This window comes from Falco punctatus (genome assembly GCF_963210335.1).
Source record: "Falco punctatus genome assembly, chromosome: 1".
Lineage (NCBI taxonomy): Eukaryota > Metazoa > Chordata > Aves > Falconiformes > Falconidae > Falco > Falco punctatus.
Genome location: NC_137580.1, coordinates 124,596,229 through 124,623,807, shown reverse-complemented (window position 1 = coordinate 124,623,807; position 27,579 = coordinate 124,596,229). Strand labels below are relative to the sequence as shown.

General features: G+C 51.1%; 1 protein-coding gene across 3 annotated transcripts in view; it reads left to right on the top strand.

The window, feature by feature from the left end:
* The window catches only part of WIPI1 (WD repeat domain, phosphoinositide interacting 1), a 32,625-nt gene extending 5,307 nt beyond the window's left edge, over nucleotides 1-27,318 (top strand). The window contains exons 3-16 of one of the 3 annotated variants that reach the window (XM_080395534.1): nucleotides 1,375-1,536; nucleotides 7,322-7,404; nucleotides 9,027-9,196; nucleotides 12,693-12,789; nucleotides 16,546-16,643; nucleotides 17,689-17,781; nucleotides 18,103-18,173; nucleotides 19,091-19,198; nucleotides 19,592-19,756; nucleotides 19,936-20,043; nucleotides 21,278-21,399; nucleotides 22,154-22,254; nucleotides 24,358-24,484; nucleotides 26,780-27,318. In XM_080395534.1, coding sequence (XP_080251660.1) covers nucleotides 9,110-9,196; nucleotides 12,693-12,789; nucleotides 16,546-16,643; nucleotides 17,689-17,781; nucleotides 18,103-18,173; nucleotides 19,091-19,198; nucleotides 19,592-19,756; nucleotides 19,936-20,043; nucleotides 21,278-21,399; nucleotides 22,154-22,254; nucleotides 24,358-24,484; nucleotides 26,780-26,970 — 1,368 coding nt within the window. In that variant the 5' untranslated portion in view covers nucleotides 1,375-1,536; nucleotides 7,322-7,404; nucleotides 9,027-9,109 and the 3' untranslated portion in view covers nucleotides 26,971-27,318. Of the gene's footprint in view, nucleotides 1-1,374; nucleotides 1,537-5,287; nucleotides 5,450-7,321; nucleotides 7,405-9,026; nucleotides 9,197-12,692; nucleotides 12,790-16,545; nucleotides 16,644-17,688; nucleotides 17,782-18,102; nucleotides 18,174-19,090; nucleotides 19,199-19,591; nucleotides 19,757-19,935; nucleotides 20,044-21,277; nucleotides 21,400-22,153; nucleotides 22,255-24,357; nucleotides 24,485-26,779 lie in introns of those variants that run through there. The other 2 variants (XM_080395533.1, XM_080395535.1) reach the window with 2 other exon arrangements.
* Nucleotides 27,319-27,579: the final 261 nt, after the last annotated feature.

The window sequence follows — 27,579 nt, the reverse complement described above, 5'->3', positions numbered from 1 at the left end:
ATAGTGTACAGTTACTGTTGACTTCTTTTCCGGGAACGCATGTGAAATGCTACCAGTGTTTGTTTTGTAATAGAATGTAAATACCCCCATTGAAAAGAATCCTCAGTTCCCGTGCTTTTAACATAGAAGCAGTCTGGGGAGAGCTCCCTCCCTGTGCATCATCTGTGACACAGTTCCCTTGCACGATAAATGCACACATAAAAGCATTCAAAACAGCCATTTGCTTATGTGCTTGTCTCTGAAAGCAGGTGGCAAAGTAAACACATCATGCAGTCGGTCAGATCCACTGTTCTTGGTCTGGACTGACATCCAAACAATGTCTGGACCGACATCTAACAAGCTTGCTACAGAATCAAGCAATTTCTGATGCAAGTTTCTGCCTCCCTCCCCCCAAGATAATAGAACAATTTCCCAGATGGAAGGAACCCACTTTAAAAACAATAGGTCTTTGAAATGTCAGCTAAGGCTTGCTTGGCATGTGCTGTGTGCCCGCAGGAATACGATATAGCCTTTTTTCATTCTCCAACTGTAACCCTTAAATCTGAAGCAGCAAGATGATTAAGAGATGTAGGTCTAGTTTCCTGCTCTGCTACTAATTTCCAGCCTCTCCTGTAAAAGTCATTTAGCCTCACTCCATCTCCGCTTCCCCCAGCAGAATGAGGATAAAAGCACTTTCCGGGCCGAGGAAGAATCCAAGCTCATGAGATGTTTGTATGCTCCAGTCATGGGAATCGGTAGTTGAATTATTTGAACAAGGTTTATGCCGGTCACACGAGAACTGATTCGGTATGGTTTGCAAAAGAAGTTGTGAAGCTGCACCCAGATGAACTTGGAGGCTGTGGCTAGCGATGGCTACAGTTACCTTGGCTCTGTGTACCCCACAGTCCCACGGACAGGGTAGATGCCTCTCTGCACCCTCTGTTTGAACAAGAGCCAAGTTGTTTCTGCTATGAATGCATTTATTATACCAATGTTTTGTGTTGTTTCTCCTCAAAGCCCCTCCTTGTCTCCTCTAGCATGAAAGGAGAAAGTCACCCAGGTCATGAGAATTACTTACGTGCTAACAGCTTGGGCAGTGAGCCTGTCTCTCCCCATGTTATCCCTCCAGAGCCTCACTAAGGAGAGCTGCTCCTCTCGTCTGGTCACACCAGGCTGTGCAGGATCCCAATGTTCCTCTGTCCGTCAGGACCTCTGTGTGCTCCCAGTCTCCCTCTCACAATGTGACCTGTTCTGATCTCTCATATCAGAACATTCTTTGGTCTTTAGATAATTACAGAGGAATTATAATTAGCGCTGTACCCAGAAGTTAAGGGGAAGGCAAAAGTTCCTCTCTCCCCACTTTCAGTTTTAACCCCTTTGTTCTCTGTGGTACAGGTCTTACGGTTCTCAGCTGAAGAGACTCCACAACTTTTTAAAAGAGTCCAATGTGTACCCCAAAGAGACGTGAAGATCAGCCACCCTCAGCCTGCACCACTCCTGTGAGCAGCGCGTCAAACCAATTTGTGAAAGCCTCCAGTGAGATAATCCATTACCAGGGTAAGTGTGATGTCCTAATGCTAGTTAGGGAAATGGGATCTTTGCCAGAGCGAGGACAAGATAAGGAGCATTAATCCAACTTACAAGGAAACGCAGCATTAGGTTGCACGCTCTTCCCTGACCTTGGCAAACACTTCTGAAAGGGCTGCTCACAAACGACAGCTCATTAAATGGCAGGAGCTGGCTCAGGGTCAGCATCTAAAACTGAAAAGGAAAAACTACAAGAAGCAAAGCTCTCAAAACTTTGGTGACATTCAGACTGGCTCTGGAGTCAGACACGACCGCTCTTGTCCTTCCATCACCCTGACAGATGTAAGTGCCAGCAGATGGCTCTCAAGGTCTCGATGCATCTTTCCTCATTCCTGAACCTTAAACGGAGTGCAATGAGTCTCCGTGTATGCTCACGGCATGCACACTTCCACTGTGTGCCCCTTTCCCTCCCCACACTAGGTTAGCATCTGTCCAGAAAATTTAGCAAGACAAGTGAGTCTGCTGATAACTGTCATAAATATGTTCTGTCCGTTGTTTTTTCTTTCCCACATTTTTATATTTGATACAGGAATCATAATATGAAAAAAAAAAGCCTTTGAACTGATGACTTCTCTAGTGTCTAGATCTTGTGATCAGGGTTCTTCCAAACTCAGATTAGCCTCTGACATATACAGTCCAGCTCCCTGCTTTCTTCTCATTTTTCCACTGTATAGGAGGGAAAAAAATATATATCTGTCCTGGCATAAACAAGAAGTAACTCAAAGCAAGAGGTGAATGTGAGGTTTAAATTCCACATTTCTTTCTATAGCTTTCTATTACCGGGGCCACTCGACTCCAAAATCAGTGGGTTTTCCTACATCAGTACCAAAAGCTAGTGGCGATGCAGGTAACCCATTGGGTGATCCAAAGAGTAAGCAAGGACCGCTCTCTCCTGTGAACAAGTACCGTGCAGGGGCATCGCCGTGTGCTGGTGGCGGCACGAGCGATGTGTGCCGCCAGCCTCGCGGCACCAGATGGCAGCATTTATTGTCCGGAGATCCGAGAGGAGCCCGGGCTGGCCCCTTGGTGCTTGGCCGTTGGCTGAGCTGCTGCCCCTTCTTCCTCCTCCACCTCTTGGTAAGGGTAATAGATAAGAGCAAAGCAAGCACCTACGTGCCACCTTTCCCCACTCCTTTCACACGCAAAAGACTGTTTCCTTGCTACAAGAAAAAGTCACTCTCCCTAATAGACATTCACTTTTTTGCCTGTTCCCTCCTGCCTATTTTTCCCCTGGAAGGCTCTAGTCCCTCAGCAGGCCCGGGTTATCACGCATACCAGTGAGGGATATTTAGCAGATTTAGCCCTGGCCAAGACCTTTCTTAATGTAGCAAATTTCATTCAAATACCAGACATGGTAGGAGCAGGCTTTTATCTGAGAGGATAGAGCATAGCTGGAATTTAAACACTGAGCCAGGGATAAGCCTAAAAGCTATCAAAAGGTACCTAAAAGCCTTTTCATGCTGAATGGCAACATGCAGGATCCCATGGCTTCTAGGCACAGCAGCTTCTTCACCTCCATTTCCTCCACCCATACACCCAGGGTGGAGAATGCAAACCAACATCTGTCGCACAAAGTTTTCTGCTTTGAAAAATATTTACAATCAGATGGCCACACTCTGGGCTGGTTTTAGAGTTAATGGCTGAGTTGGGGTTGTTACTGTCAATGGGTACTGCACACAAAGCAGAGTTACAGCAATCACAGGATTGTCAGGAAAGGGAATCCAACTCCTGGTATATTCTTCCCAGCAAATGCATGCATCAGAGCCAAGAGCTATCCTCCTGGTGTCTAGTATGGCTCTCTGCTGTGTCTGCCAGACCATTTTCCCCAGGTGTGACATATACCCAGATCCCAAGAAAGATCTTGGGATCTAACTACTACCTCCTTCCAAAGCTGCGCTCCTGAAAAATCGGTTTAGCTATTTCTTTACGTTTGGGACATCAGACACCTCATTTTTGTATTGGAAAGACCCACGGTTTCCACACACAGCACTTCAGCTTCTATTTCATGCCCAGAACCCAAGTACCCCAACCTGTCAGAGCACATACCTTGAGGTCTCCAAGGGCTCTTGTGAGGCTGGGCTTCACCAGCACACACCAACTAGTCCAGTCAGAGGAGCACCTTGCCCTGGTGCTAGCCATGGTCTTAACAGCAACAGCCATCACTGTGACATGGCAGTACTCAACAGCAACAGCCGCTCCCAAGGCCACCAAAGGTTTTCACAGTGTAGCAGAGGACAAGAACAGTTTGTTTCTCCCACCTCTACTAAATAAATAGCCATCATAGGCAGCTGGCTGAGAGGGAGATTGACCAACATGGTTGCATCAGTCAAGCTACAAAAATAATTGTGTTGCCGAAGTCTCAGTTCCTTCCTTGGCTCTGCTTTATCAGGGCTTCATTTTAGAACCAGCTCATGGTGATTACCTAAGCAGCAAACATCCGGCTGTAGAAGTTGCTCAGAAACTGTTTTTTGAAGTGCAAGGCACTGGCTCCCTGGTTTTGATTGTTGGAGGGTTTTTGGTTTTGTTTTCAAGCTTCTTCCTGCTCCACAACCCCATTTTCTGTCTGACATCTCTGTTCCAAAATCAAACTATGCTGATCCACAGAGGCAGTCTCAGGACATTCAAAAACAGCTTCTGTTTCATTTTGGGTTTTATTAGAGCTTCCCACTAGGCCCCTATGAATAGAAGATGTTTTCCCCCAAAATGTGATGAATTTAAAATTATTCCTTTGCTGCCGTTGCAGCGTCGCTCACATGCTCTATGTCCTAGGGTATGATCCACCATCAGCCTCACTCCAAGCTAATGCTGTTTGGAAGGTCTGCATTTTCGTAATTTCTTCCCCAAAAAATATCAATCATCTTCACAGTTTCAGGTTTTAAACTCTATAACAGGGGAACACTGCAGACACTTGAAGGCCCACATGCTGCAAAGGGGGATTAATCTGGGCAGATATATGTGTCCACATGGAATCTGCCTCATTTAGATGGTATTACATGTGGCTCTTTTTCCAAAAGCCTTGTGGTGCACATCAAGTGATCTAGGGCCAATGACTTCAGCACTCACATGAGGATTACTCATCTAATTAGGGGGTTTGCAGACTCTGCCTGCATTTCTGTGCACTGTTAATGTTATTGTACCGACTTCTAGAACATTTGTCATTTAGCAACTGGCTCTGGGGTTTGTTTTTCCATGTATTTTCCCCTGGTAGATTCAACCCTGCAAGGTAGCAGCGGCTTTAGTCACATGAATAAAGCAGTTGTGTGCACAAAGGCAGCGAGTTTAGTGTTAATTTTGTAAAAAAATATATTAAAAAATATGTTTAAAAAAAAAAAAAAAAGGAAAACTGAATTGAAAGCAGTATTTAGCCAGGGAGACAGATGGGCGCAGCGCTGCTCCCCGGGCAGCGGGGCCATCACCCCTCCGCCAGGCCGGCCCCCAGCTCCCCCTGCCCCCCAGAAGGCCGCCCACCCTCCCCGCACGGCCGCCCAAGCCCCCAGATGTGCTCCCCCAACATCTGCCCGGGCCCGTCTGATGCAACCACAACATCACCACGTGGCCACGCACAGCTGTTCCCCCCCCGCCAGCCAATAGCCGCCGGCTCCGCCAGGCCCGGGGCGGGACCGCCCCGCCTTCCCCTCGCGGATAGGTCGATCCGCGAGTCTATCTGCAGGCGGGGCGGCTCCTCCGGCGGCGAGCCGGCCAGTGGGAGGCGGCCCCGCCCCGGCCGCCGCCTGCGCCGCGGAGCGGGCCCGGCGCGGGGGAGGTGCCGCCGCCGCGGGGGCCGGAGCGGGCCGAGCCGCCGCGCCCGCTCCATGGAGGCCGCGGCCGAGGCGCCGGGGGGGCCCGCGGCCCTCAGCTGCTTCTCCTACAACCAGGACTGCACGTAAGCGGGGCGGGCGCCGTGGGGCGGGGGGCAGCGGCAGCGCGGCGGGGCTCCGGGGCCTGCAGCCGGGCACGGCAGCTCGGGGCGGGGCTGGCCCCCGGGACCGGCCCTGCCCGGGTGAGCCCCGCGGGACCCCCGCCCCGCCTCGGGGCTGGCTCGGTGGGGCCCGGGGCCAGGTTCCTCTCCCCACACGGGGCTGGCCCCGTGGGGCCCCCAGCCCTGCCCCACTCGGGGGCCCCGGCTCCCCACAGACACCCCCGGTCAGGCCTCTGGCAGGCCCAGGGAGGCCGCACACGAGGGGAATCATTGCGGGGGACGGGGGTCCCCCTCCCCACCGGTTTGGGACGTGTTTTCGGCAGGTCAGAAAAGTGACTTCCTCGGAGGCCTTCGCTGACCCGCACCGTGGCCACTGTGTGGGTGGCCAAGTGGCCCAGGGCTCTGGCCCCACCACCGCCTGGTGACAAGGAGGGTTTCCTTGGAGCCTCCCACCCATACACTGTGTCTAACCTGTGGTTTACCTGCTTCAGAGCCCATCCATCATTTTAAGAGCCATTTCCAAGCGGGACAACACCCGTCCTGCAGCAGCGAGCCACACACGGGGTCTGGCGGTCGCAGCCCAGAGCCTGGGGTAGGAGATACGGATCAGACCCCAGCCCCACACCTGGAAATACCATTATTCCCAGCGCTGCTTTGCATTTGCTGCGTCTAAACAAAGGGTGCTTTGATGGGTGGAGATGTGCTGCTGACGTGAACCTGCTGGCCACCAGTGTGCTGGTATTCTGAGCTGGCTGCTGGTTTAAGACCTAGGTGTTGCCGCTTGCTATATCTGGAACCGAGCAAAGCCAGCGCTTGGCACCACCACACCTTATGCCACATGCTTGTGCCCACAGCCATTAGCAGCGAGAGCAAAGCTTCTACAGCCCTCACAAATCTGTGTGTCTATCTAGACTGATCAGATCATGGCTTTGGAAGCAGCCCCCATTAATGCCCCAAAGGTCCTGTCTGCAGCCTACCAGGTAGATATGCCTGTTTCTCATCCATTCATGTGGTCCCGTGGCTGCTGGAGAAACAAGTTTGGTGTCTCACAGGGATATTTACCTTCTGTAGGCTGCAGTGGCCTCAGACTGACAGCCAGATCCTTGGGCTCTTTTACTTGTTGGGTTTTTTTATTGTTTTTATTTTTACTCCTTTGTTACTTTATATGCTTTTGATTGAGAGTTGAAACTGAAGTTGTGCCTTCACAGATCACTATACCTGGGACTACTCGTTTTCACCCATGTCATGGTTTAACCCCAGCTGGCAACTGAGCCCCACACAGCCACTCACTCCCCACAGGGGGATGGGGGAAGAGAATTATCACTATTACCCTTCTAAAACTAGCGTGTTAAGAACAGTTTAACAGGTAAAGTTCATTCACCACCTCCCATGGGCAGGCAGGTGTTCAGCCATCTCCAGGAAAGCAGGGCTCCACCACATGTAACAGTTACTTGGGAAGACAAACACCATCACTCCAAGCGTCCCCCTTCCTTCTTCCCGCAGCTCTGTATGCGGAGCATGACCATATGGTCTGGGATATCCCTTGGTCAGTTGGGATCAGCTGTCCCAGCTGTGTCCCCTCCTAACTTGTATACCTCCAGCCTGCCAAGAAGCAGAAAAAATTTGATGCTGTGTAAGCACTGCTCAGCAATAACAAGAATATCCCTGTATCTTCAACACTTTTCAGCACAAATCCAAACCCATAGCTCAGTACAAGCCAATATGGAAAAAAATAACTATCCCAATCAAAACCATCACAAACCCCTGCAAGGGACTCCTGCTATCACCTGGAGGCCATAAGATCTGAACTAGCAGATTTTTGTCTTGTCTTTGCAGCTCCCTGGCAATTGGAACTACAACTGGATACAGGCTTTTTTCCTTAAGTTCTGTGGATCAACTGGACCAGGTCCACGAAAGCAGTAAGTCTCCTGTTTCACTGTGGTGGAATATTGGCCAACAGACTTCACCTGTGTTACTGCACTTCAGTCTGCCTCGAGGGGGTGATTCTCCTCACCCTGCTGCAGAGATGGCATCTGTACCTGCTGTACCTGTATCAGGAGAGGAACGAGTCCGATTACCGCCCTGTGCACAGCAGCCTTTAGAGCTAGCTACAACCTTGGAGAAGCTTCTAAATTTTAACTTAAAGCAGCAGTACTTTAACAAAGCTGAAGGAGTCCCACAAGTTTAGAATCCAGCTTTTTCACTGCTGTCAGTCTGACAGCAGCAGCTTGTCCTACCAACCAGCTTTCAGAGGCAGTTTACTACTACCCCATTTCAGATACACAAACAGGAGGCCTCAAACTCCCAGCACAGATGCTAGATAACTTGCAGGCTTTTAGTCCAATGTGGTATTTACAAGCAAGGCGTTTTTAACAAGTTTCCTGTTTAAGAAGGTTATTCACAGCAGGCTATTAGCTATTAGCTGTGCTCAGAGCAGCATGCAGTGCACTTAACAGCCCAAAACAAGTCAGGCCTTATGGAGCATGTACTCTAGTCTGGTTCAGGCCATGGCCAGAAGCATTTTAGTCGAGATGCGGTAAAGATACATATCACAGCTGGTATACACTAGTCTCTCTCCAGTGGCTATAGAAGGAGCCTCAGCAACCAGACATAGCTGCATCATCTGGAACAAAGTCCAGGCTCCATTCATCTTTGTCTCAGAGGGTAACTAAGCTGCTCTACAGCAGCAAGCCGCAGGCTTACAATAAGTAGTATTTCAGAGCTCAGATTGCCCCCAGAGTCAGGCCAAAGAGAAACAGATCCCTGCTGGTGCCACACTCAAGGGCTGAGGCACAAGCAGCCCCACATTATAGCTGTGGAACAGTGCACATGCTGCCAGGGCAGCACAGCCCAAGCACTGAGCAGCATTCAGGGCTACTTAAACTAGAACTCATAACCCCTTATGATTTATGCACAGGTCCACCAGGACCATTCTAATGGTGCCTTCTCAACACAAGGGGAGTCAGCCCAAGCACAATCACTGCAAAACATACCACACTGCTCTTCCCCGCAGCCGTGCTAGAGTTCTCTAGAGGCCACAACCCCAGTGACAGGGAGGGGGGGTTTGCTTAAACATGTCAGCCTTCCCTAAAGAGGCTGGGAGAAACCAGACACTATGCAGAATAAACAGTGAGTTATACATGTCATGTTCCTTATCTCAGTAAGCTGCCACTGCCTTCACCACCCCACCTTCTCATACCATCCAAAAAAAACCCTGACCAAGTTGAGTGGGCTTCTCCTTTTTATATCCCCTTCCCATGAATTAGTTTCAGCTGCAGGGCCCTGCCCAGGAGAAGCCTAACAGCTCTATCAAAGGGGGGCTGGCTTAAATTCTGCCTTCAGGGAAAGGTTCATTAACCCTTTCTTGTTCTGACCTAAATGGTTTGTGCCGGGTATGAGAAATGTTTAACAAAAGCAGATGTGGAACACCTGCACACCAAGCCTTCCAGCCCAATTCCCAATTGAATTGAATCTTGTTGCTGCAATCAGACTAACCATAAGCCAAGCTAAAGACTCTGTCTTGCTTTCCTTCTGTGCCCAGATGAAATCCCAGATGTTTACATCGTGGAGCGTCTGTTCTCCAGCAGCCTTGTGGTTGTGGTCAGTCATGCCAGGCCACAGCAAATGAATGTCTACCACTTCAAGAAAGGGACAGAGATCTGCAACTACAGCTATTCCAGTAACATACTGTCCATCCGGCTGAATCGTCAGGTAAGAGGCTGGGGGTTAGGCAGGGTTGTTCCACTCTGGCTCTTTGCTGGTGTTGATTTTCTAGCTGGGGCCCCGCTGCCTAGGAGAGCAGTGTCAGCCTGGGTAGGTTTGCACAGAGACTGTGAAGTGGGACTGGAGGAGTAGGTGCCTGTCCTCCCCTACCAGCTCCACTTCAGGCTTGCTGACCTCTGACAGAGGAGCAGGGTGGCTGTGGATATCATCTCCACAACTGTTTCTTTCAGTAAAATGAAGCCAAGTCCTGTTTCCATAGCAGTTACACAAAGACTTTTTGTTGTCTGCCTTCTTGCCTATTCTGCACGCAGCTCTGCCAAAAAAACACCTTTTCATCTTCCTCCCTCCCTTGGATTCCACATCCTGACTTCAGGCCCACCTCTGCCATCTTGGTTGCAAATGACACCTTCAAATGCAGAAACAAAGCCCAGGAGTAACTTGAACTCCGTGGATGAAGTGAAAGGTTGCTTCTTAAGTACTGCTAGCAGCCTTGCTTGATTTTTAAAGGTATAGAAAACATTCAGGCCACTTAAAAGGCGGCTTTTAGAGTGTTATTCTCTGAACTGACACAGCTTCATGCAGCCCTGAGCCCTTTTGGAGGATTTTAAGTCATCTTTTCTTTTTGTCCATAATTATTTTCAAAGTATATGCCGTAAGAAGCAGAGGAGGTTTTACAATGAAGAAATAAGCAGTCTGTGTAATTGTATATAATCAGCCTCTCCTCAGCAACAGTGAGTCCTGCAGTAAGGCTCTCCCATAAGGAAACACTGGGTTGAGTTTCCAGTAAAGCTGTGTTTGACCAGAAGTTCCTGTACTACAATTAAATCTGTCCTAAATTGATTTTTTTCACTTAAACTTACAATGGAGCTGGCAAAATAAGGACTTCCTTTGAATTGCAGGTAGATGTATATGTATAAAAATAAACTGGGAGGTTCTGCTTAGCAGCTCTAGGAGGTTAGTGTGAGAATAAAATAAGTTCAGGCTTTTCCCCATGTGCTGCTCTGGAGATTGCCTAAGGTGATGCATAGAGCCAGCACTGCACCCGTGTTCCTTGGCTGCTTTACGAGCTTGGGTTCAAGTCCTGAGCTAAGCTCATCCTCTAGCTGTAACACAGACAAACCTGGAGAGATGTGAGGATGCTACAGATAGCTGGTTAGGCAGAAAAGTAATCACCATTTCAATCTATGTTCAGGATCAAACTGGTGGCAGTCAGGTTCTGCGTGTGCTGTGACATTTGAACCCCTTGCCTGGGCTTCTGTATGAAAGCTGTACTTTCATTAAAAGTCCACAAAAAGCCAAATCCCATGCAAGGTGTTAACATGGGGAAATGGTGGCAAAAAAAATAGGAACGGGTCTCAAACAAATGGTGCATGTTTCCATTTGATCTCTGTGAAGAAGTCCTCATTGTGCAGACAAGTGTGCAAACACTCAGTTGTTGACCATTGGGAACTCTTTGTTCCAAGCTCCAACGTAACTCTTAAGTGTGTTAAGGTAGATCGTGATTTGTCTCGAAGTGAGGAATAAGGCTGTGCTGTGGGACCGGTGAGAAGCTCTCCTGTAACCTCCCTGAGTTTTCATTTGCTGCAGAAACCCTGCTGAGCTCTTTGGAGAGATTTGATATGTTTTTCTGGCTGTTTCCATACCCAGCACATTTAAGTCCTCAACATACAATTCAGTTATCTAACCCGAATCATGTCCAACTGAAGTACTGAAGAAAAATGCTGGTGAGCAGTAACATTGTGTACAAGATGTAGTGCCTTGAGCCCTGTGTGGCAATCACAGCACCAGGCACCTTCTCTGAGGCTCCACCTGTGTGCACCGTGAGGATAAACCCCCATTCCTCATCTCAGCATGGTTTGCGCTGATGTTAGCATGTGCTCCAGGGCTGCGTGGGGCGCAGGAGGCAGAGAGCCAGCCCTCTCCAACTCACAGAGAGCTTGTGCAGGCCTCCTTCACCTGTTTGCCTCCCACCCCGTCACTTTCCTGGATTTTTTCCCTGTCGGTGCCAGCATCTCTGGCTGCTGCTTTGCCATCATCTGGAAACCTCCTTTCACCTGTACATCAACAGCAGTGCAGTTTGCAGTTCTGGGAAAGCACGTGGTGGCTTCGCCGAAGTCAGCTGTATAAATATTACTGTGACAGTCTCTGCTAGCAAGCTGATGGCTGTTACTGTAGAAAAGGCAAAGTCTTCCTGGAAATGCAAAATGGCTCTGACACAGCCCCAGATGCTGTGGTTAGCAGGAATAGAAGTGGGAAAGAGTTTGATCTGAGAATAATGGTGGAGCAAGGCAAAGATTTTTCTAATGTGGGTGTTTCAAGTTAGTGAGTGAGCTCCGCATTTAGATACTAAATAAGTGGCCTCATTTCTGAAGAGGTGGAGGCTTCCTGTACATGGATTCGGGAGCTCCAACTTCAGAAGCCTGGATGGAGTCTGGCCTTACATTTTTATTGGGAGGTTTTTGGTGCTTCTGGACACTTGGCACTAACGTAGGTGGAGCTGTGAGCTTGCTGGACTTAGAAAGAACAATCCTTCAGCCAGATCCAAAGCCTGGTCCCAAAAAAAGCCGCTATGCAAAATGCCTCTGTGGTAACATGTAGAGATCTGGACCAAGCTGAGGCACAAAGCAGAGTGGTCACGGAGATGGTGGCCCAGTGCTAAAGTTACAGCATTAGGCTTCCTTTTTCCTTTCTGCCTTTCCTCCCCATCACCCGGCAGCTCCTCTCTTAGCGGCTGCCTCTCGGCTGGGTGGGTGTTCCTGACGGGTTCAGTAGAAGAGGAACAAGCACATGAACTTGGAAACACCTTACCCATCTGCCAAGGTGGTGTAAATGTGACTGTCCTGGAACAAATGTTTCCTAGCCCATTTTTTATGCAGTTCTGCAGGGCACGTAAAGCAGAGTCTTGCCCACTGATGCTGAATGGGAAAAGAAACGTTAATTTTCTGAACAGATGCATTAGGTTTAGCAGCAGTGGGAGGCCCATCACTTAACTGTTCGCTCCCAAATCAAGAAAAAGTCGGGGCAAGGGGCACGTAGTTCCATCTGTAGGCATACTGACAAGCAGGACTGGCAGCCTTTATGAACAAAAAGTGATTTGCTATGAAAAGAACTGCAGAGAAAAGATGGATTAGGAATAGACGGCAATCAAGACCCATGGTAGAGTATAATCCTGATGTGTCGTCTTGTTCCTGGATTCTGGGAACGGAAGATCAGCTCTTAGAGTAGCAGAGTAGTCATGACGGTTTGTCTGCTTTCTAAAGCAAGACCAGATGCAGACAGCTCTCAAAGGCAGACAAACAAAATCAAAGGTTGTCCAGTGAGGGGGGGTGGAGAAGCAGAAGAGATCATGTTTCTGTTACATGTCAGTGCATGAGAAATTCCTGTTGAGTTTTTCTGACATCACTGTCAGGTTTGGGTTTGTCAGCTGTGGGAGCAACAGCAACATGCTGGTGAGGTTCTGTGCATGTCCTTTGTGTCCTTGCAGAGGCTGGTTGTTTGCCTGGAAGAGTCAATTTACATCCATAACATTAAGGACATGAAGCTTTTGAAGACTATTATGGATACACCTCCAAATACAACAGGTAAGCATGGGAGAACTGTGTGAAGGGGAGAGATCAGCTCTGCAGGAGCTTTGTAGAACCACACTTGTGTTAGAATTTAAACCAGCCAGTGGCTTGTGTATCCTAAATCAGTGTTAGGGAGGCAGAAATACATGGAGGCAGTCAGTCGGGCCTGGGAGAGCACAAATCCTGCTCTGCCCTGAGCAAAACCCTGTTCTGCCCTGAGCAAATGCATCAAAGGAGAGCAGAAATGGTCAGTGTGGTTTGACTTCACCCCCCAGGTTCGGTCCCTTCCTGTCCTCACGTGCAATGCCCGTGCAGCTCACAGCTTCCTGCAATGTGCCTTTATTCTCTTTCACAAGCGGAAAGCTGTAAGGCAGGCCAGGACCGCAAGTTACCCTCCACGTATAGGACAACTTGAAATTCTTCCTCCGGGACTCCCTCTCCTTCCTTCACCGTGCCCTGCGTCAGAGAGTCCCGCGGGCTCCCTGGACAAAGGAGCCCCGCATGCTTCCCCGTGCTGCCAGCATGAGTCAGCTCTGCAGCGTCACACTGTGCTGCAGAGCTCGGTGCTCCCTGCAGACCTGCGGTTAACCCAGGTTCTCTTTTCACCATGGACATGCCCTGCTCTGCTGAGGTAGAAAGCTCCTGTGATTACTTACGGGCTTGGGGTCCGCTCCTAAAGTGGTTAGTGTTGTGAAGATCACCCGGGGCAGAAAACACAGCAGGCACAGCGCTAATTCCCTGCCAGGGAGCTCACGGGAGCCTGGGCTGCTACCTGATACTATTCCATATATGCAGCAAACCCAGGGGGCAGGGCAGGTGGCTGCAGAGCAGAACCTTTCTGTGTGGCGTAGGGTGAATCCGGCTTTCCTGCTCATAGGAGAGGTGCTATTTTTAGCCATGGAGAGGGAAACTTGGCTGAGTGCCTGTGGCAGTGCTGCCGTGCGTTGCTGTGATATCCTGGTCGGTCACAGGCTGCAGCATCGTTTGATGGGTGGTTCATTGGGAAGTTGCTGATGTACTCACGCTTGGCTTCTGGGCTTTCAAGGGATGCTCTTCCAGCGGCGCCCCTGACCTACTTCAGGTCTCAACAGATGGCCTCTCCGTGTGGATTAAACATGCTAAATACTGCAAATATAATTAAAGTTTAAAACCTTCCCGAGAAAGTCCTGCCGAGCAGCAGCAGGAATGGCAGGGATACCCAGGCCTGAAGCTGTTCTGCAGTGGGGTTGAATGATCAGGTCATGGTTTAAGAGCGACAGCGATCAGCACTCGCTGGGCCAGGGCTCGGCTGCTGCGGGTCACAGGACTTCATATGGGCTTAGTTTTTTAAAACCCTTTTACTGCAGCAGCTCTCATTGAAATGAGCTGAGTGACAAGTGCTGCACCATGCGTGCTCCCTTCGTCCCTGGACCATCTGCTTTGGTCCTAAACTTGCCCCTGAGGATGGTGTGTCCAGGCGGTCAGGGCAGTCCAGCCTCACCGCTCTGTGTGTAACCCTTTTCAGAGTGGGGAGCTGCGCCAGCGGGCTGTAGGAGCGCAGGGCAAGTGTGCCACCCCACCTCAAGGTGTGCTCCCTGGGCACAGTGACATCCACACGGTGAGGACTGGGATTTGCTACACACCCACAGCCAGTCGCAGTGAGATCTCTGGCCGTTCCTGACCAGGACCCAGCTCCTGGTCCAGCCTCCTCCACACAGGAGAGGAAAGTGCCTACAGTGACCAAGCCTGTTGTTTTACATGTGTGCTCAAGCGTGTTGTTCTTCATGTGACTCATGTCAGGGGCAGGATTTGCACCAAGGAGGTCACAGTGTTCATGGTGACATGTGTGCCACGAGGGCATATCTCAGGGATGACTTCAGCTTTGGAAACCACTTCGCATGGCTCCCCCCAAGCCCCAGATGCGCCCGGTCCTGCCAGCTTGAGGGCAAGGCCAGGCTTCTCAGACATGTTTGCCTTTTTCCATGCTGCTTGACAAGCTACCCGTGATGTGGCACTCCCGGAGGTGCCATCCTGAGCAGCACCAGCCTGCCTCCTCCCTCCTGAGCCCATCACTGCATGCACCAAGCCTGGTCAGGGCTGTGGGGCTGCTGAGAGCGGAGGAGCATCTTCAAAGGCTGCCCGTGTCCCTTGTGATCCTTGTTCTTTGTGCGTCCCTGAGGTCAGCCCAGTACACTCACATTTGTGTTTTCCCCTGGCCTGGTTTCCCGTCCGCCTCTCCCAGCCAGGCGTGGAGCAGAGGGAGCGGGTGACTCACACCAGCGGCTCAGAGCTTGCTTTGTTTAGCTCGAGTGTTCTCTAGATCCTCTGCTTAGAGAACGGGCTGCGCTGATCCCCCTGTGCTGCCTGGGCCGGGAGAAGACCATCCCAAAAAGAGAGGATGCTCATCAGGAGCGAAGTCCCGGGACTATCTTTGCCTGACTCTTACCCCTCCCTCTTTGGATGCCTTTTAATTGCCTGCACTTTGCTGCTGCTATGCCTCTTCTTCTCCCTGGTGCGGTGCGTGCTGTCCCTGGCATGATGTAAATGCCTCTGATTGATAGGGAGTGGATCCCTGGGGCCCCTGGCTGATCCTGCAGCTCCTGGCTCCGCTGCGGTTTCTTTGTTTAGTTATAAACAATGACCTAAAACGAAAGCTTCAGCCGATCCTTCCCTGCTGCTGGGCCTGGGCCAGGGCTGTGTCCTGACAGGACGGGTTGCACGGCATGTGTGCGCACGTCCGTGCATATACGTGCACACGTGCGGGTGTCCTGTTTGGGGAGTATTGCAGCATCCCCAGCAGCCTTTAACTCCGTGGCTTCCTCCACGTGTGGGACTAGGTGGGACTCCCGGGCAGGGGCCAGGAAGCTCAGGTCGTGCTGAAGCCTTGAGTCAGTTTTGGGAGGACTCCGAGCACGCAGACGTGGTGCAGGAAGCAAGTGAGACACGTTTCTGTATGTGACAGGATTCACTGGGATGGGTCCTCAGCCAGCAACAGAAATGAGAGGCAGGAAGAGATGCTCTTTTCCAAGGTCACCTGGGGGACAGGCAGATGGACGTACCCACACACATAGCCATCCATCCCTGTCTCCTCCTGTAATTCCTGCTCACTTTGAAAGGGGTGTTTGGGAACCCTTATGCTCACGTTAGCATAAAAGCAGATGGCTATTATGGGGAAGAATTCCCCCTGTGGTTAAAATTCAGCTAGGTTTAAGTTCCTTGTCAGCTGGAAACTCCCTGCACAGCTATGGCATTCGCTTTGTCTTTCTCTGCTTCCCTTTTCTGCTCAGAGCAAAAGGAAACAGTACTACGCAGCCACACAGCCGCTGCCTCGCCTGCCAGCCTTCATGTGCCAGGCTTCATACCAGGGCTGAGTCCACGCTGTGCTGCTCATCCCAGCTTCTGACCTGGCATCTACACCTTGTGCACATCTGGAGGTGCTCAGATATGCTTGGACAGGAGTCCTGTTAGCCCTGAGACCAAGATGTCCCTTGCTGTGTTTCATGCACCTACTCCTGCCTTCTCAAAGGAAGTGATTAAGGGGGAGAAGCCAAGAACATGCTCAAAAGCAGGACCTGGGCTCCTTCGGAGCAGGGTTTGGGGACGCTGGCCGGAGAAGGGAGCCGTACTGTCCCATACCAGCAGGTGTCCCCAACGCCGAGGCATTGCCAGAGCTGCCGGACACTGACCCAAAATGAGACAGAGCCCGAACCCCCTGCGGTGTCCATGGCCACATTTCTGCTTTCCGTCTTCCACCAGCAAACAACCTCAGCTGTGTCCTTCTTGCCTTGCCAGGTCTGTGCACTCTCTCGATCAACCACGCCAACTCCTACTTGGCTTATCCCGGCAGTGCGACCAGCGGAGAGATCGCGCTTTACGACGGAAATACTTTGGTAAGTGTGAAGCTCGCCCATTTGGATACCGGCGGGGACAAACAGAACCACAGCAAATCCAACAGGGCCTTTGGGAAGGATGAACAAATAGACTCCACCGAGCTCGACTGCAGGGAGTTGCCTGGGGAGGCACATTCCCCATCCCCCTTGCTTGGACGCCATGCGAAGCAGACAGCCTCTTTGAGATCAGGACGTCCATCTCCCAGTATGGGATGTTCAGGGAAACATGACCCGTTACCCCGCAGTCCGAGGGCCGCTGCCAGGCTGAGGCAGGGGTTCCTATAGGGCGTTCCTATAGGAGCTTCAGCAGTGTATCCTGAGGGACTGGTGTGACCACGGTGGCTCAGGGAGGGTTGGAGCTGCTCCAGGCACAGCGCAGGACCTGAAGCAGTTGCCGTTGCCACACCACGGGCTGGAAGGGATGCCAGATCCAAAGTCACGGAGAGGGCAAGGTGTCCCAAGCCCCCTCAGGAAATCTGTCCCTGGCTGGAAGCAGAGTCATGATTATCTGCTGTTTATGCCAGGGCTTTGGATTACATAAGGCTGTCACTCTGTACGTGCAGCGGGAGCTGAGGATCTGCAGCAGGGGAGGAGCAGAGCACAAGGGGAAAACACGCTGCTGCTGCTGCGAGAGGTACTAGCGAGGGCCTGGGCTCGCTGCAGGCATCAGGTGGTGTCACTGCGGCAGCGCTTGCTGGACAGCCCAGCGAGTGGCAGGGGGGCCAGCTCTGGCTCTGCACAAAGAAATGCCCGGCTTTGGAGAGGGCACCGTTTGGTCCTGCCGCCCGGAGAGGTGGGGAGCCGAGGACCTCTGCCCCTGATGTGAGCTTTCTGTAATCACAGTGGACATAGCAGGTGGGGAGTGAGCTCAAGGCAGGGCAGAGATAAGAAATACTGACGATGTTGAAAGGATACCATAAGTGCAATACGATCCCGTGAATCCGTATGGGCAGGCGAGGATAGGGTGCAAGGCAGGGAGTGCCCTGCCCTTAGGCAGCCCGAGGAGACGTGCCTCTTTGCACTCACGTTACCTTCTGCCCCACAGAAAACAGCCTGCACGATTCCTGCCCATGACGGACCTCTGGCTGCTCTCGCCTTCAACTCCACTGGCTCGAAGCTGGCAAGTGCTTCCGAAAAAGTGAGTGAGCATCACTGCGAGCACCCTCTCTGCTGCCTGCGCTCTCTGCCCATGGCTGGCAGGGGGTCCCAGCCTGCTCTGGTACATCAGCTGCCTGAAGTATGGAGAGCAGGACCTCTGAGCTGCCCGTTCTTAAAGACAGCCAACAGAGGAGGGGCACTGAAAGGACTCTGACTTGTAAGAGGCCAGTGTTGGGTTCCGATTGACCTCGGCTGGCAAAGAGGGGCCTTTGCACATCCTGAGTTTCCTGGGTGTGTCAGAGAAAGGGCTGGCACTCTTTGCCCTGCTCCTGCGTGATCTTTCCATTTGCGTTTTTTGTAGGGCACAGTCATTCGTGTATTTTCCATTCCTGGGGGGCAAAAGCTCTATGAATTCCGGCGAGGGATGAAAAGGTCAGTTCATTCTTCTGTCGGTGACAAGTACACAGAGGGCTCCCGGAGCAGAAATGTAAACAGAGGGGAAGGGCAACGTCAGATTCTGGTGGCTTTGGCATCTTTTGCAGAAAGAAAACAACAGCAAACGTAGCAAATAGAAATGTCATTGTGCCAGACAGCCACGCTGCGCCCAGCTGCCTCCGGCAAGTTTAGTGATTCAATTCAGTGTGTCACAGAACAGGGCGATTGCAGAGAACAGAGGTAGAGTCAGTCCATTTACTCTGTCCGTTCTTGTTTCTTATTTAAAATAATGAAGTCCCAAAAGTTCTCAGCCCAACTCTTGCCCTCTCAAAGGAGGTGCTTCGAAGCTACTAAGTCGTTTGCGCAGAGCCCAGGACTCAATGGTAGGAGTAGGCTGTTGTGGCCCTTCCGCAGGCTCCCTCAAATATTTTCAGTAGATCCATTCCTGACCTTTCCCTTTCACCTGCCTGTGATTTTACACCCACTTCTGCCAGTACAAAAACTGCCATGACTGAGACACCCTGGCCCTGCTGAACCTGCGCAGGGGGAGATGCCGTATGCATCCCACTATCCAGCACTTTGGATATCCTCCCTGGCCTCTGCAGTACCAGAAGCTTTAGCTGCTGTATGAGGCTGGCACAGATGTTCATTTCACAGGCAGCTCTGTGAGCAAGGACATTTTCACCTCTCTGGCTGTTTGTCACTAGCTGGAGGCTACCCACAGCCCTGCTGAGCAGAGGTATTAGGGAAATGCTAGTCAGTCAGCCCACAGGCTCAGCAGCGGGCAGGCAGGGTGCCTCCTCACCATGCATGGGTCTTCTTCCTCCCCGTCCTCTTCTCTGTGAGCAAACCTGAGCAGTTCCCCTTGAACGGTGTTCCATGAAGTGACCAGTCATGCCTGTGCTTGGCCCTAGGTATGTGAACATCAGCTCTCTGGTGTTCAGCATGGATTCCCAGTTCCTCTGTGCTTCCAGCAACACGGAGACCGTGCACATCTTTAAACTGGAACATCTCACTGACAGGTGAGGGCGTTAGCCTGAGTTAACCTCCCTGCCCCAGGGGCATCTCTGCCTCAGAGGTCTGCCTTTACACAGCTGGCCTCCATTTCCTCACCACGTACTCTCCATGAGCAATACCAGCTGCAAACTCTTTGGCTTTGTGTCGTGAGGGCTGCACTCCCTGGAAAAGCTATGCACTGCGTCCCTGCTGACAGCCTTTGCAGGCCTCCGGGTTTGTTAGCTCCTGCTGTCTCCTGCCTCCTTCCTGTGTATCCAGCTAGGCTGGTGCACAGCGTGGGCAGGTGCTCCAAAGGAAGCCTTTGCGTTCCTGAGATCAGGATCATTTTGCCTGGTCCTGATCTGTCTTGTCACGCTGATTGCAGTAGCCCCACTGATGCTGCTTTGTGACCCCCTCAGCCGGCCAGAAGAGCCTCCAACCTGGAGCGGTTACATGGGAAAGATGTTCCAGGCTGCTACCAACTACCTCCCTGCTCAGGTATCAGGCATGATGAACCAGGATCGAGCCTTTGCCACTGTTCGCCTGAACATCTCTGGACAAAGGAACATCTGTGCCCTCTCCACGTATGTATTGACATCTGCATCCTCTCTGCCACGCCAGCCTGTGAGCAGACACAGCTATCTCTGCAGAACACCACCACTGTGGCCCCTTATCTTGTGCCCGTGGCCGCAGAGCCTGCAGTGTGGGTGTGTGCTGTATCTGTGTGCAGACGCGCTTGGACTCATGATGCTTTTCTCATTAGGATTCAGAAGCTGCCTCGACTGCTGGTGACTACGTCAGATGGACACCTCTTTATCTATAACTTGGATCCACAAGATGGAGGGGAGTGTGTCTTAATTAAGAAACACAGGTAACTACACCTCCAGACACATCTGAGAGAGGCTGATCTTTTAGCAAATTAAGGGAAATTTCGCCAAAAAGCACAAAATGGAGCTGTAGGAGCAAGAATGTTAGAACTGACTTTGTGATTTTTAGCTGCCTGACCCGACAGGCGTGGGTGGGAACCACGTCAGCAGGCAGGGACGTGGGGCTGCTTGCAGAAGAAGCCAGAGACGTCTCAGATCCCTGGGCAGTCGTGGGGCATCTCAGCAGAGATGGACAGGCTGTGCCTTAGGAGATGCTTCCAGCAGCAGAGTGCTGGCCACCACGGTGGCAGGAGAGCAGAGCACCTTCTCCAGGTGTGAGTGGGTGCCGGACAGGTGACTTTGGGGGCAGGATGGTGCGGAGCAAGGCTGGGAGCTTCCGCAAACAAAAACTCGCACAGCTGCGTGCCTGCAGGCGTGCAGTGCCAAGGCAGAGTATGCCGTGCTGCTGTTCAGTTTGTATGCAAATGTGATTAAGCACTAACCTCCCCCCACATCTGGGCTACTTGGCTCCAGATGTGAAGCCTTTGGGGTGGGGTGCGATGTAACATGTGCTCTAAGCCGGGAGGTGGCTGACAGCCAGGAAAATGCCAGCAGTTTTTTGAAAAGCCACAAAACAAAAGCACTTCAAAGCTGCGCTGTCCAGCGTGCTCCGGCCGCCCCGCCGCCTTCAGCCACCGCTGACGCCCGCCTGCTCACGTCCCGGCGCAGCCGTCCGGCGCTGGTGGGCCAGCTTTGTAATGTGGGTTCCTCTTAGCATCAGAGGACTGAGAAGGGCCCTTGGGTCATGAGTTACGTTACATCATACTATATCTCTGCTCAAACTCCGTCCTAAACTAGCCAGGGCTGCTTTTCCCATCTAGTCCGCTCCTGTTGGAAGCCCTTTGGAGCCCCCTCTGTGATTAGAAACACTGTTTGCCTTTGTAACCTAAAGCTTTTGTGGTCAATCTGTTCCCTTCTGTTCTTGTGCCAGCATTGTCCTCTAGCTGAAGTAGTGCTTTCCCTATCTTCTGCCTCCCCCCCTGCTTTAGCTGTGGAGCACAATGCTCTCCTCCTCAGCAGCGCTGTGAGGGCTGCAGGCAGTGCCCAGACGCAGTGATGTGGATGGGTGAAGTGCTTCAAGGCGACATGGATGCATGTGCTTGTCTTAGCCGGTTCGGGGGGAGGAACAGTTGGGATCAGAACCAACTCTTCTCCCTTCTCTTGCTCCTGTACAATTAGTCTGCTCGGCTCAGGAAAGACGGAGGAGAACAAAGAAAACAACCTTCGGCCTCCGTTACCTCAATCTTATGCAGCAACCGTAGCCAGACAAAGTACAGTGCCTTCAACTTCGACCATGCCAGGTAAGCATCGTGTCTGCCCTTCCTCAGGCAGAAGCAAGAAAGCCACCTGAGGTGAAGTGGAAAGTCTCCCGGCTTCCAGGGTTCCACCAGAAACACCACTTGTGCTATGCAGGCTGGGGCAGCAGGGCTCTCTGGAGCTTACCTGGTTCATCCCCAGCCCCAAAAACAGGCCAAGCATTTTCTGCTCTGCTTCCCGGGACCCCTTGCCAGCGGTTCCCCTTGGGCAGAGCTGTACCACAAACGGCCCTGCTGGCAGAGCAGTAACCGCATCCGAGCTTCACGGTTCGTCAGACAGCAGCTGCTGTCAGCCTGCTTTCCAGGAGTTGAAACCCTGTGTGTAGAAGTCAGATCTCAGCTGTTTTTGAGGCAGGATCGCTGCAGATCCTCCTGAACCTGTTACACCTTACCCTAACGAAGCTAGCACTACATTGCTGCAGGAAAAGACTGGGGGACTCTCTCATTCTCTTTCCAAGTCTAAAGGTCTGCACACAGATGTGGATCTTATTCTGAAATCGGTGCTTTACGTGCGTGGCGGGAGGAGGAAGGCTTCTGCCACAGGGGCTAGCCATGTAAACCATTCCCTAATCTGCAGTGTCGATTGAGACACCTTTCTGTTCCGCAGTCTCCCAGAGCTCTGCCAAAAATCCAGAGAAAGCAGCTCTGTGCTAAAAAGGTGATAACATTGTCTCCGCTGTTTGTTTCCAGCTTCCTTCCATCCATTTCTCTGTAACGTTTTGTACTTTTACTTGGACAGGTTATTCGGAGGACGGTGGTGCCCTGCGAGGAGAGGTTATCCCAGAGCATGAGTTTGCAACTGGACCAGTGTGTCTTGACGACGAGAATGAGTTTCCTCCTGTGAGCATTCGAGACCCCTAAAACCGCGATTCAGCCCTCATGCTAAGAAGAAAGTATTAAGCTCTTACAGAAGAGATACCGTTGCCCCCACCTTGTCCCAGCTGACTGTGAAGCCTAAAATAACTAATTAAGTTATAGGGACAGTGCCAGGAAAATTACACCCCCACTAAATGGGAGCTGGGGATGGGGCAGGGAGGATCAAAACTATTAACGAGATGGATCAGAACAAACTTATTGAATGAAGGGCAGACGCAGAATGACGTTCAGATCCAGATCTAACCTTTGTGCCTTGTGCAGATTTCTAGTGTTACCAAGAATAGCTTTAATTTGAACAATACCATCCTTTAGAAATAAAAACTTAATATTCCCCGTTGCATTTACAGTCACTTGTATTAGTTTACAGAATGCAACTGGAACATACCTGAACCTCACCAGTCTCTTCATTTCCAAGCTAACTGAAAAGGAACCCCCTTTTCCAAGTACGAAGACAAAAGACGTTAACAGTGTTTTAAACTGTTTTATGATTTTTATATGGCACTTTCTCAGTTACGGTTGGAAGAAGATACTGGCTTTTTGAAATCTAACTTAAGCCTGGCAGTGTCTTTCTGGCTCCTTTTCCTGTTACACACATATTTATTGTGTAAAGTATCTAACCCCTGAATGGACAGATGTTGGTATCGCGCTATGATCTGGTTGTAATCAGCAGTGTCCTCGTAATAGTAATGGATTAATATAGCAGAATTTTGTAATGGATTTCAAGTTGTAGGCTTGGCAGATTTGAATCCCTTACTCCGTTTTTACATATCCTGCTGTTGGAGTTTTGCCTGCAAAGGAGGAAGTAAAAACTTTATCGGGATCCCAGGATTTGTGCCATATGAGGCTGACCTCTGTGAGGCACTTTCCTATTAACTGATTCGAAGTGTTATTTAGATAAAAGGTGACTAGCTCATGCTTCCCTTTGAAACAACACTACCTAACCCAACTCAAGTGGCGTAAAACTAATTATCTTTTGTTACCTGCAACATAACCTGCTGCAAACTGAGAACAGGAGTTTTCTAGCTGTCTGGCTCTGCTACCCAAGAAGGATGCTTAAAATGTCTCCCCTTTGGTCAAAGCCCTGTGGCCATGGAGAAGCTGGTGGCCCGGGACCCTGGGAGGAGCAGCAGGGCCAGAAAGAAATCTTTTGCTTGTGTCTGGTGAAGCTGCTCTTGAACACGTGGTTTGGGGACAAGCAAATGCCAGCAAGCAGGAATCACGCTGCTCCTGAATGAGCCTTCCTGCTGCGACTGTGCCCTATAAAAGCAGCCCCAAACCCCTGCTGTACAACAGCAGGTACTTTTATTAAATGAACTTTGATCTCTCAAAATCCTGTGCTGTAATTAACCTGACAGAGCAACTTACATATGTAATGTTAGGGAGGAGGCGGTGTGGGAGGGAAAGCGCTTTCCAAAAATACCCCCTGATATGGTGGCTTAGCAATTGGAGCTTCCAGATAAAGTCTCTGCAGCCAGGACTTTGCTTTTGCGCCTCCTTTGCTGACAGTAATGTGTTTTGCATCTGGTGTACCAGCTAGTGCGGCGCTGGCTCCCGCTGCGTGAGTGTATACAGGGAGTTGGTTGGGATGTTTTGATGCTCTGAATTTCACTGAACTTTGCTGTTTTCTCAGCACTGAGATGTTCAGTCTCAATGACGCGTTCAAGGGGGGTTTCAGGAATCGGTCACTTCTGTGCGGAGAAGGAAGGAGAGAAAACCTGACCTTATCCAACAAAAATGTTTTGACAGCATTCTGCTTTGCGGAAACATGGGAAGGGTTTTGTTTGTTTTCCAGTGTGCAACAAAAAGACATTTAAAAACCTCAAAACTTGTGACAAAATGGAATATTCACCCACAGCCCACGCCACGAGTATGGCTTTGAACTTAGACATACTTCTGGAGAAACAGCAATGCTCAGACCCAGCAGTTCCTCTCCATTTTGAAACATCTTGCCTTCCCTTGACCTCAAGCAAGACTTCAGAGGCTCAGCTGTCAAAAGCGAGGAAAAGCAGCTTCAGTCTAACATAAAATCAGTTGCTGATTCTCAAAAACTGTCTCTTCATTAAACAGGAGGAGGGACAGATCAGAAGAGAGATGAGAAGTCCAAGGAGGGCTCATAAAAAGTGGCCTCAACAAGAGCAAATGTGGATGTTGCTACTGATTGTGCCAGGACTGCTGAAGGATCCTGCGGCAAGAGGTTAAACAAGTTCAATTATGTCTCTTGCTTGCACTGATGGGGTGGATTAAGTGCTTTCAGGCCCACTGTTGATCTTACTCAGAAAGGACTCAGGCATTATTGAGATGGACAGCAGGCTAAAGCTGCGGGTGAGGAGAAGGTGCCGTGCTTGAGACACTCTGGGAGGCGGCTGCGTCACCCCTGCTCCGCATGGTCAGAAGGCTTTGCGGGATGGGAAGAGCAAACCCAGCTCTGGTTGCGGCGATTACAGCTGGTTTCTGGTTACCTGCCCGAGCAGCTGCCACTCTTTGTGGGTTTGTCAGTGTCAGTGAGGTTCCCAGCAGTGTCGGGAGCTGCTGGTGCATGCTTCAGGCCAGGCAGGGCACAGCTTGGCCAGCTCCACTTTCGGGAGCCACCTCGGTGGCTCTCCCCACGAAGGCATGGTCAGACAGTTTTGGGGTAGTGCAGTGAGGTTTGACAAAAGAAATCCTACAGGATTCAGCAAGCAAGACAGCCCGTGTGGACCTGAGGAATGCAACCAGGGGATCTTCTTAAAACTTCTGGGGTTTGGTAGGAAAGGTGACTTCTTCCAGCAGATTGCTCGGTGCTTTTCTGGGCATACATGATCCATCCTGGATTTGGCTGCACGCTGAAGCTTGTCAGCTCCAGGACCAGAGGTGAAGGCTTTATCGGGAGAGCCATTTCATTACGTCAGGCTAGACTGCGTACAGCACTCAGCTCTTCAAAGGCAGCTTCCCCTCACTGAGGCACAGCTAGTTTTTCAAAAATCTCTTTCACATCGACTTCTGGCTACCTCCAAAACTGCTTGGGCAGCTGCTTGTGCTGCCAAAGGATGCTGCTGCCTGTGGCTCTTGCCTGCAGTGTTGGTTACAGGGTGCACAGGGCAGAACGAAAACTCCCCCCGCGGCAGTGAGCAGCAGCTGGCACCAGCTCCTCGGGGCAGTCCCACTCCTGCCTGCTCCCTGGAAGGATGGGCAGGAGCACAAGCTCCAGCAGCCCACGCACCGCAGCCACCCTCGACAGCACGACATCCCCACCCTGGCAGCACTGCTGTCTGCAGGCGGGGGGAAATCAGTGCCCCTGCGTGGGCTCTGCCGCATCCCTGCTGCTCCAAACCACAGATCTTGAGAGAAGCAACCAGGTTCAGATGCATCTTCAGCTCCATGGGACCGATATTTGCCCAAGTTCCTCCTCGCTGTTGGCTGAAGGGTCTTTCGCTCGTTCTGTTGCGCGGATATGCGACAGTAATGATTTTAAGCATCGGGGTGGGTTTTTAACAGCTGACTTAGAGGAAAGGCTGCAGAGTTTGCAGTGAAGCCCTACTGGTAATCAAGTCTCACGGGGGATGAGCAAGTTTGGCAGAACCTGACTGGCCTCTTCTTCCTCACAGCAGCTCCTGCCCTGGTGCTCAGACAGGCATTTTGGGCAGCTGGGGCTCGCAGGGTTAAGCCCAGCTTGTTGGTACATTGGTACGTGGTTACCCGAGGTCCCTCGGGAACCGTGCGCTTCAGTTCCAATGCTTGTCCCTCAAAACTGGGCAAGTGATAGTCCTGAAGCCCATGGAGAGGAGGAGCTGGCACAGACCCTCCTCCAGCTGGGGCTGCGGGGTCACATCTGCATCACTGGGAGATGCAGGTCACATCTGGCAAGGCTGGAGCTGATAAAGAGGAGCTCTGTGCCTTGGCCCATGGTTAGTGTCCGCAGAGGCACCCACCCGGGTGCGGCAGCAGCCCTGCCGCTCTGCCCAAGCATCCTCCCGTGGCAGGAGGAGTGATGTGAGCGGTTCAGGGTCCTCACTGCTGCCTGGCCTCTGCGCTCGCTCTGCTCTTTCACGCGAAGGTTTTGCTGATACCTCGGCTCGGCTTCCCCTCACCTGATCCAGTCTGACACGCAGGTGTTTAACTCTGGGCTCCAGCTGGAGACCCCGGAGAGACAGGGTGATGCACAGCATGCACCTTGCCCCTCCAGCCGTGCCAGGAGCTGGACTTTTGGGGAGGACTTAGCAAGGCAAATGGACTTGCCCCCCAGTAGCCGAATGGCAAGTGTGGCTGCGCTCAGCCCAGGGCCAGCTAGGGGCAAGACACACATCACCGAGCCAGATGGTTCCTGTTCCCAGGACTGTAAATTTGGGGAGGGGGAGAGTAAATAAATAAACCACTGACAAATCTGCCTTTGAATGGAAAGTAAAACACTGCAGGACATCCCTCCCCCTTCTCCTCCCATGTGTGTAAAACCAAGTTGAAACACACCCTGTTGCTGGGAAAAGTAAGGCCAATTCTGTTTTGATTTTGGTAGATAATCTTGTGCCGTGGAGGTCAGCCGGGCAAAGCGAAGAGGTCATGATGAGAAGCAAACATCCGCGCTTAGGACAGCTGCTGGGAAGTGCTTTGGAAAAGCCAGGAATTTCGAAGAACAGATTTGTGAGTCCCCCAAGACGAGAAAAAAAAAAAAATATATCTCCTGCTTTTTCCTATGGTATGTTTTAAGTGGATACCTGGCCCCACTATCCCCTTGTTTTAATTCATGGCTGGGTGGGGTGTCAATGTACTGTATGCACATCGCTATATTTAACAAACTATATGTTAGAACCACAATGTAAATGCTAATTTAATCAGATTTGTATGTAACCAGAATTTTATATACCCATTTGTCCCTTTTCTAATTTATGCCGGTTTATGTGTATAAATGTACTTATAGGAAGATATATTAAACTTATGTCTTTGTACAGTATATACAGAATATTTTACCCAGGCAAAGTATTTTTGCAGTGATACTAGGGAAGATGCCATTTGCTACGTTTAAAGACAGAATAAAGTCACGGTCTGTCCCTGGCAGCTCGCTGCCCGTGCTCCTGCTGTTCTTTGTGGGGCCCTAAAGATGTCAGTCTTGATTAAGTTTTATGAGTGGGAGAAGGGGTCTGGGGGGCTGGCGTGAGGACAGCTGGTCCCACACGGCACCCACCTGGCCAAGCCCACGCAAGTTCACTTACGGCTTGTCCAAAGAAAGATCTGGGTGCGTAAATTGGAGCCCAAACTGTTTCAGGAAGCCCTCGCACAGCTGCTGAGAAGTCCCGGTGATTTCTGAAGTTTCAGTTG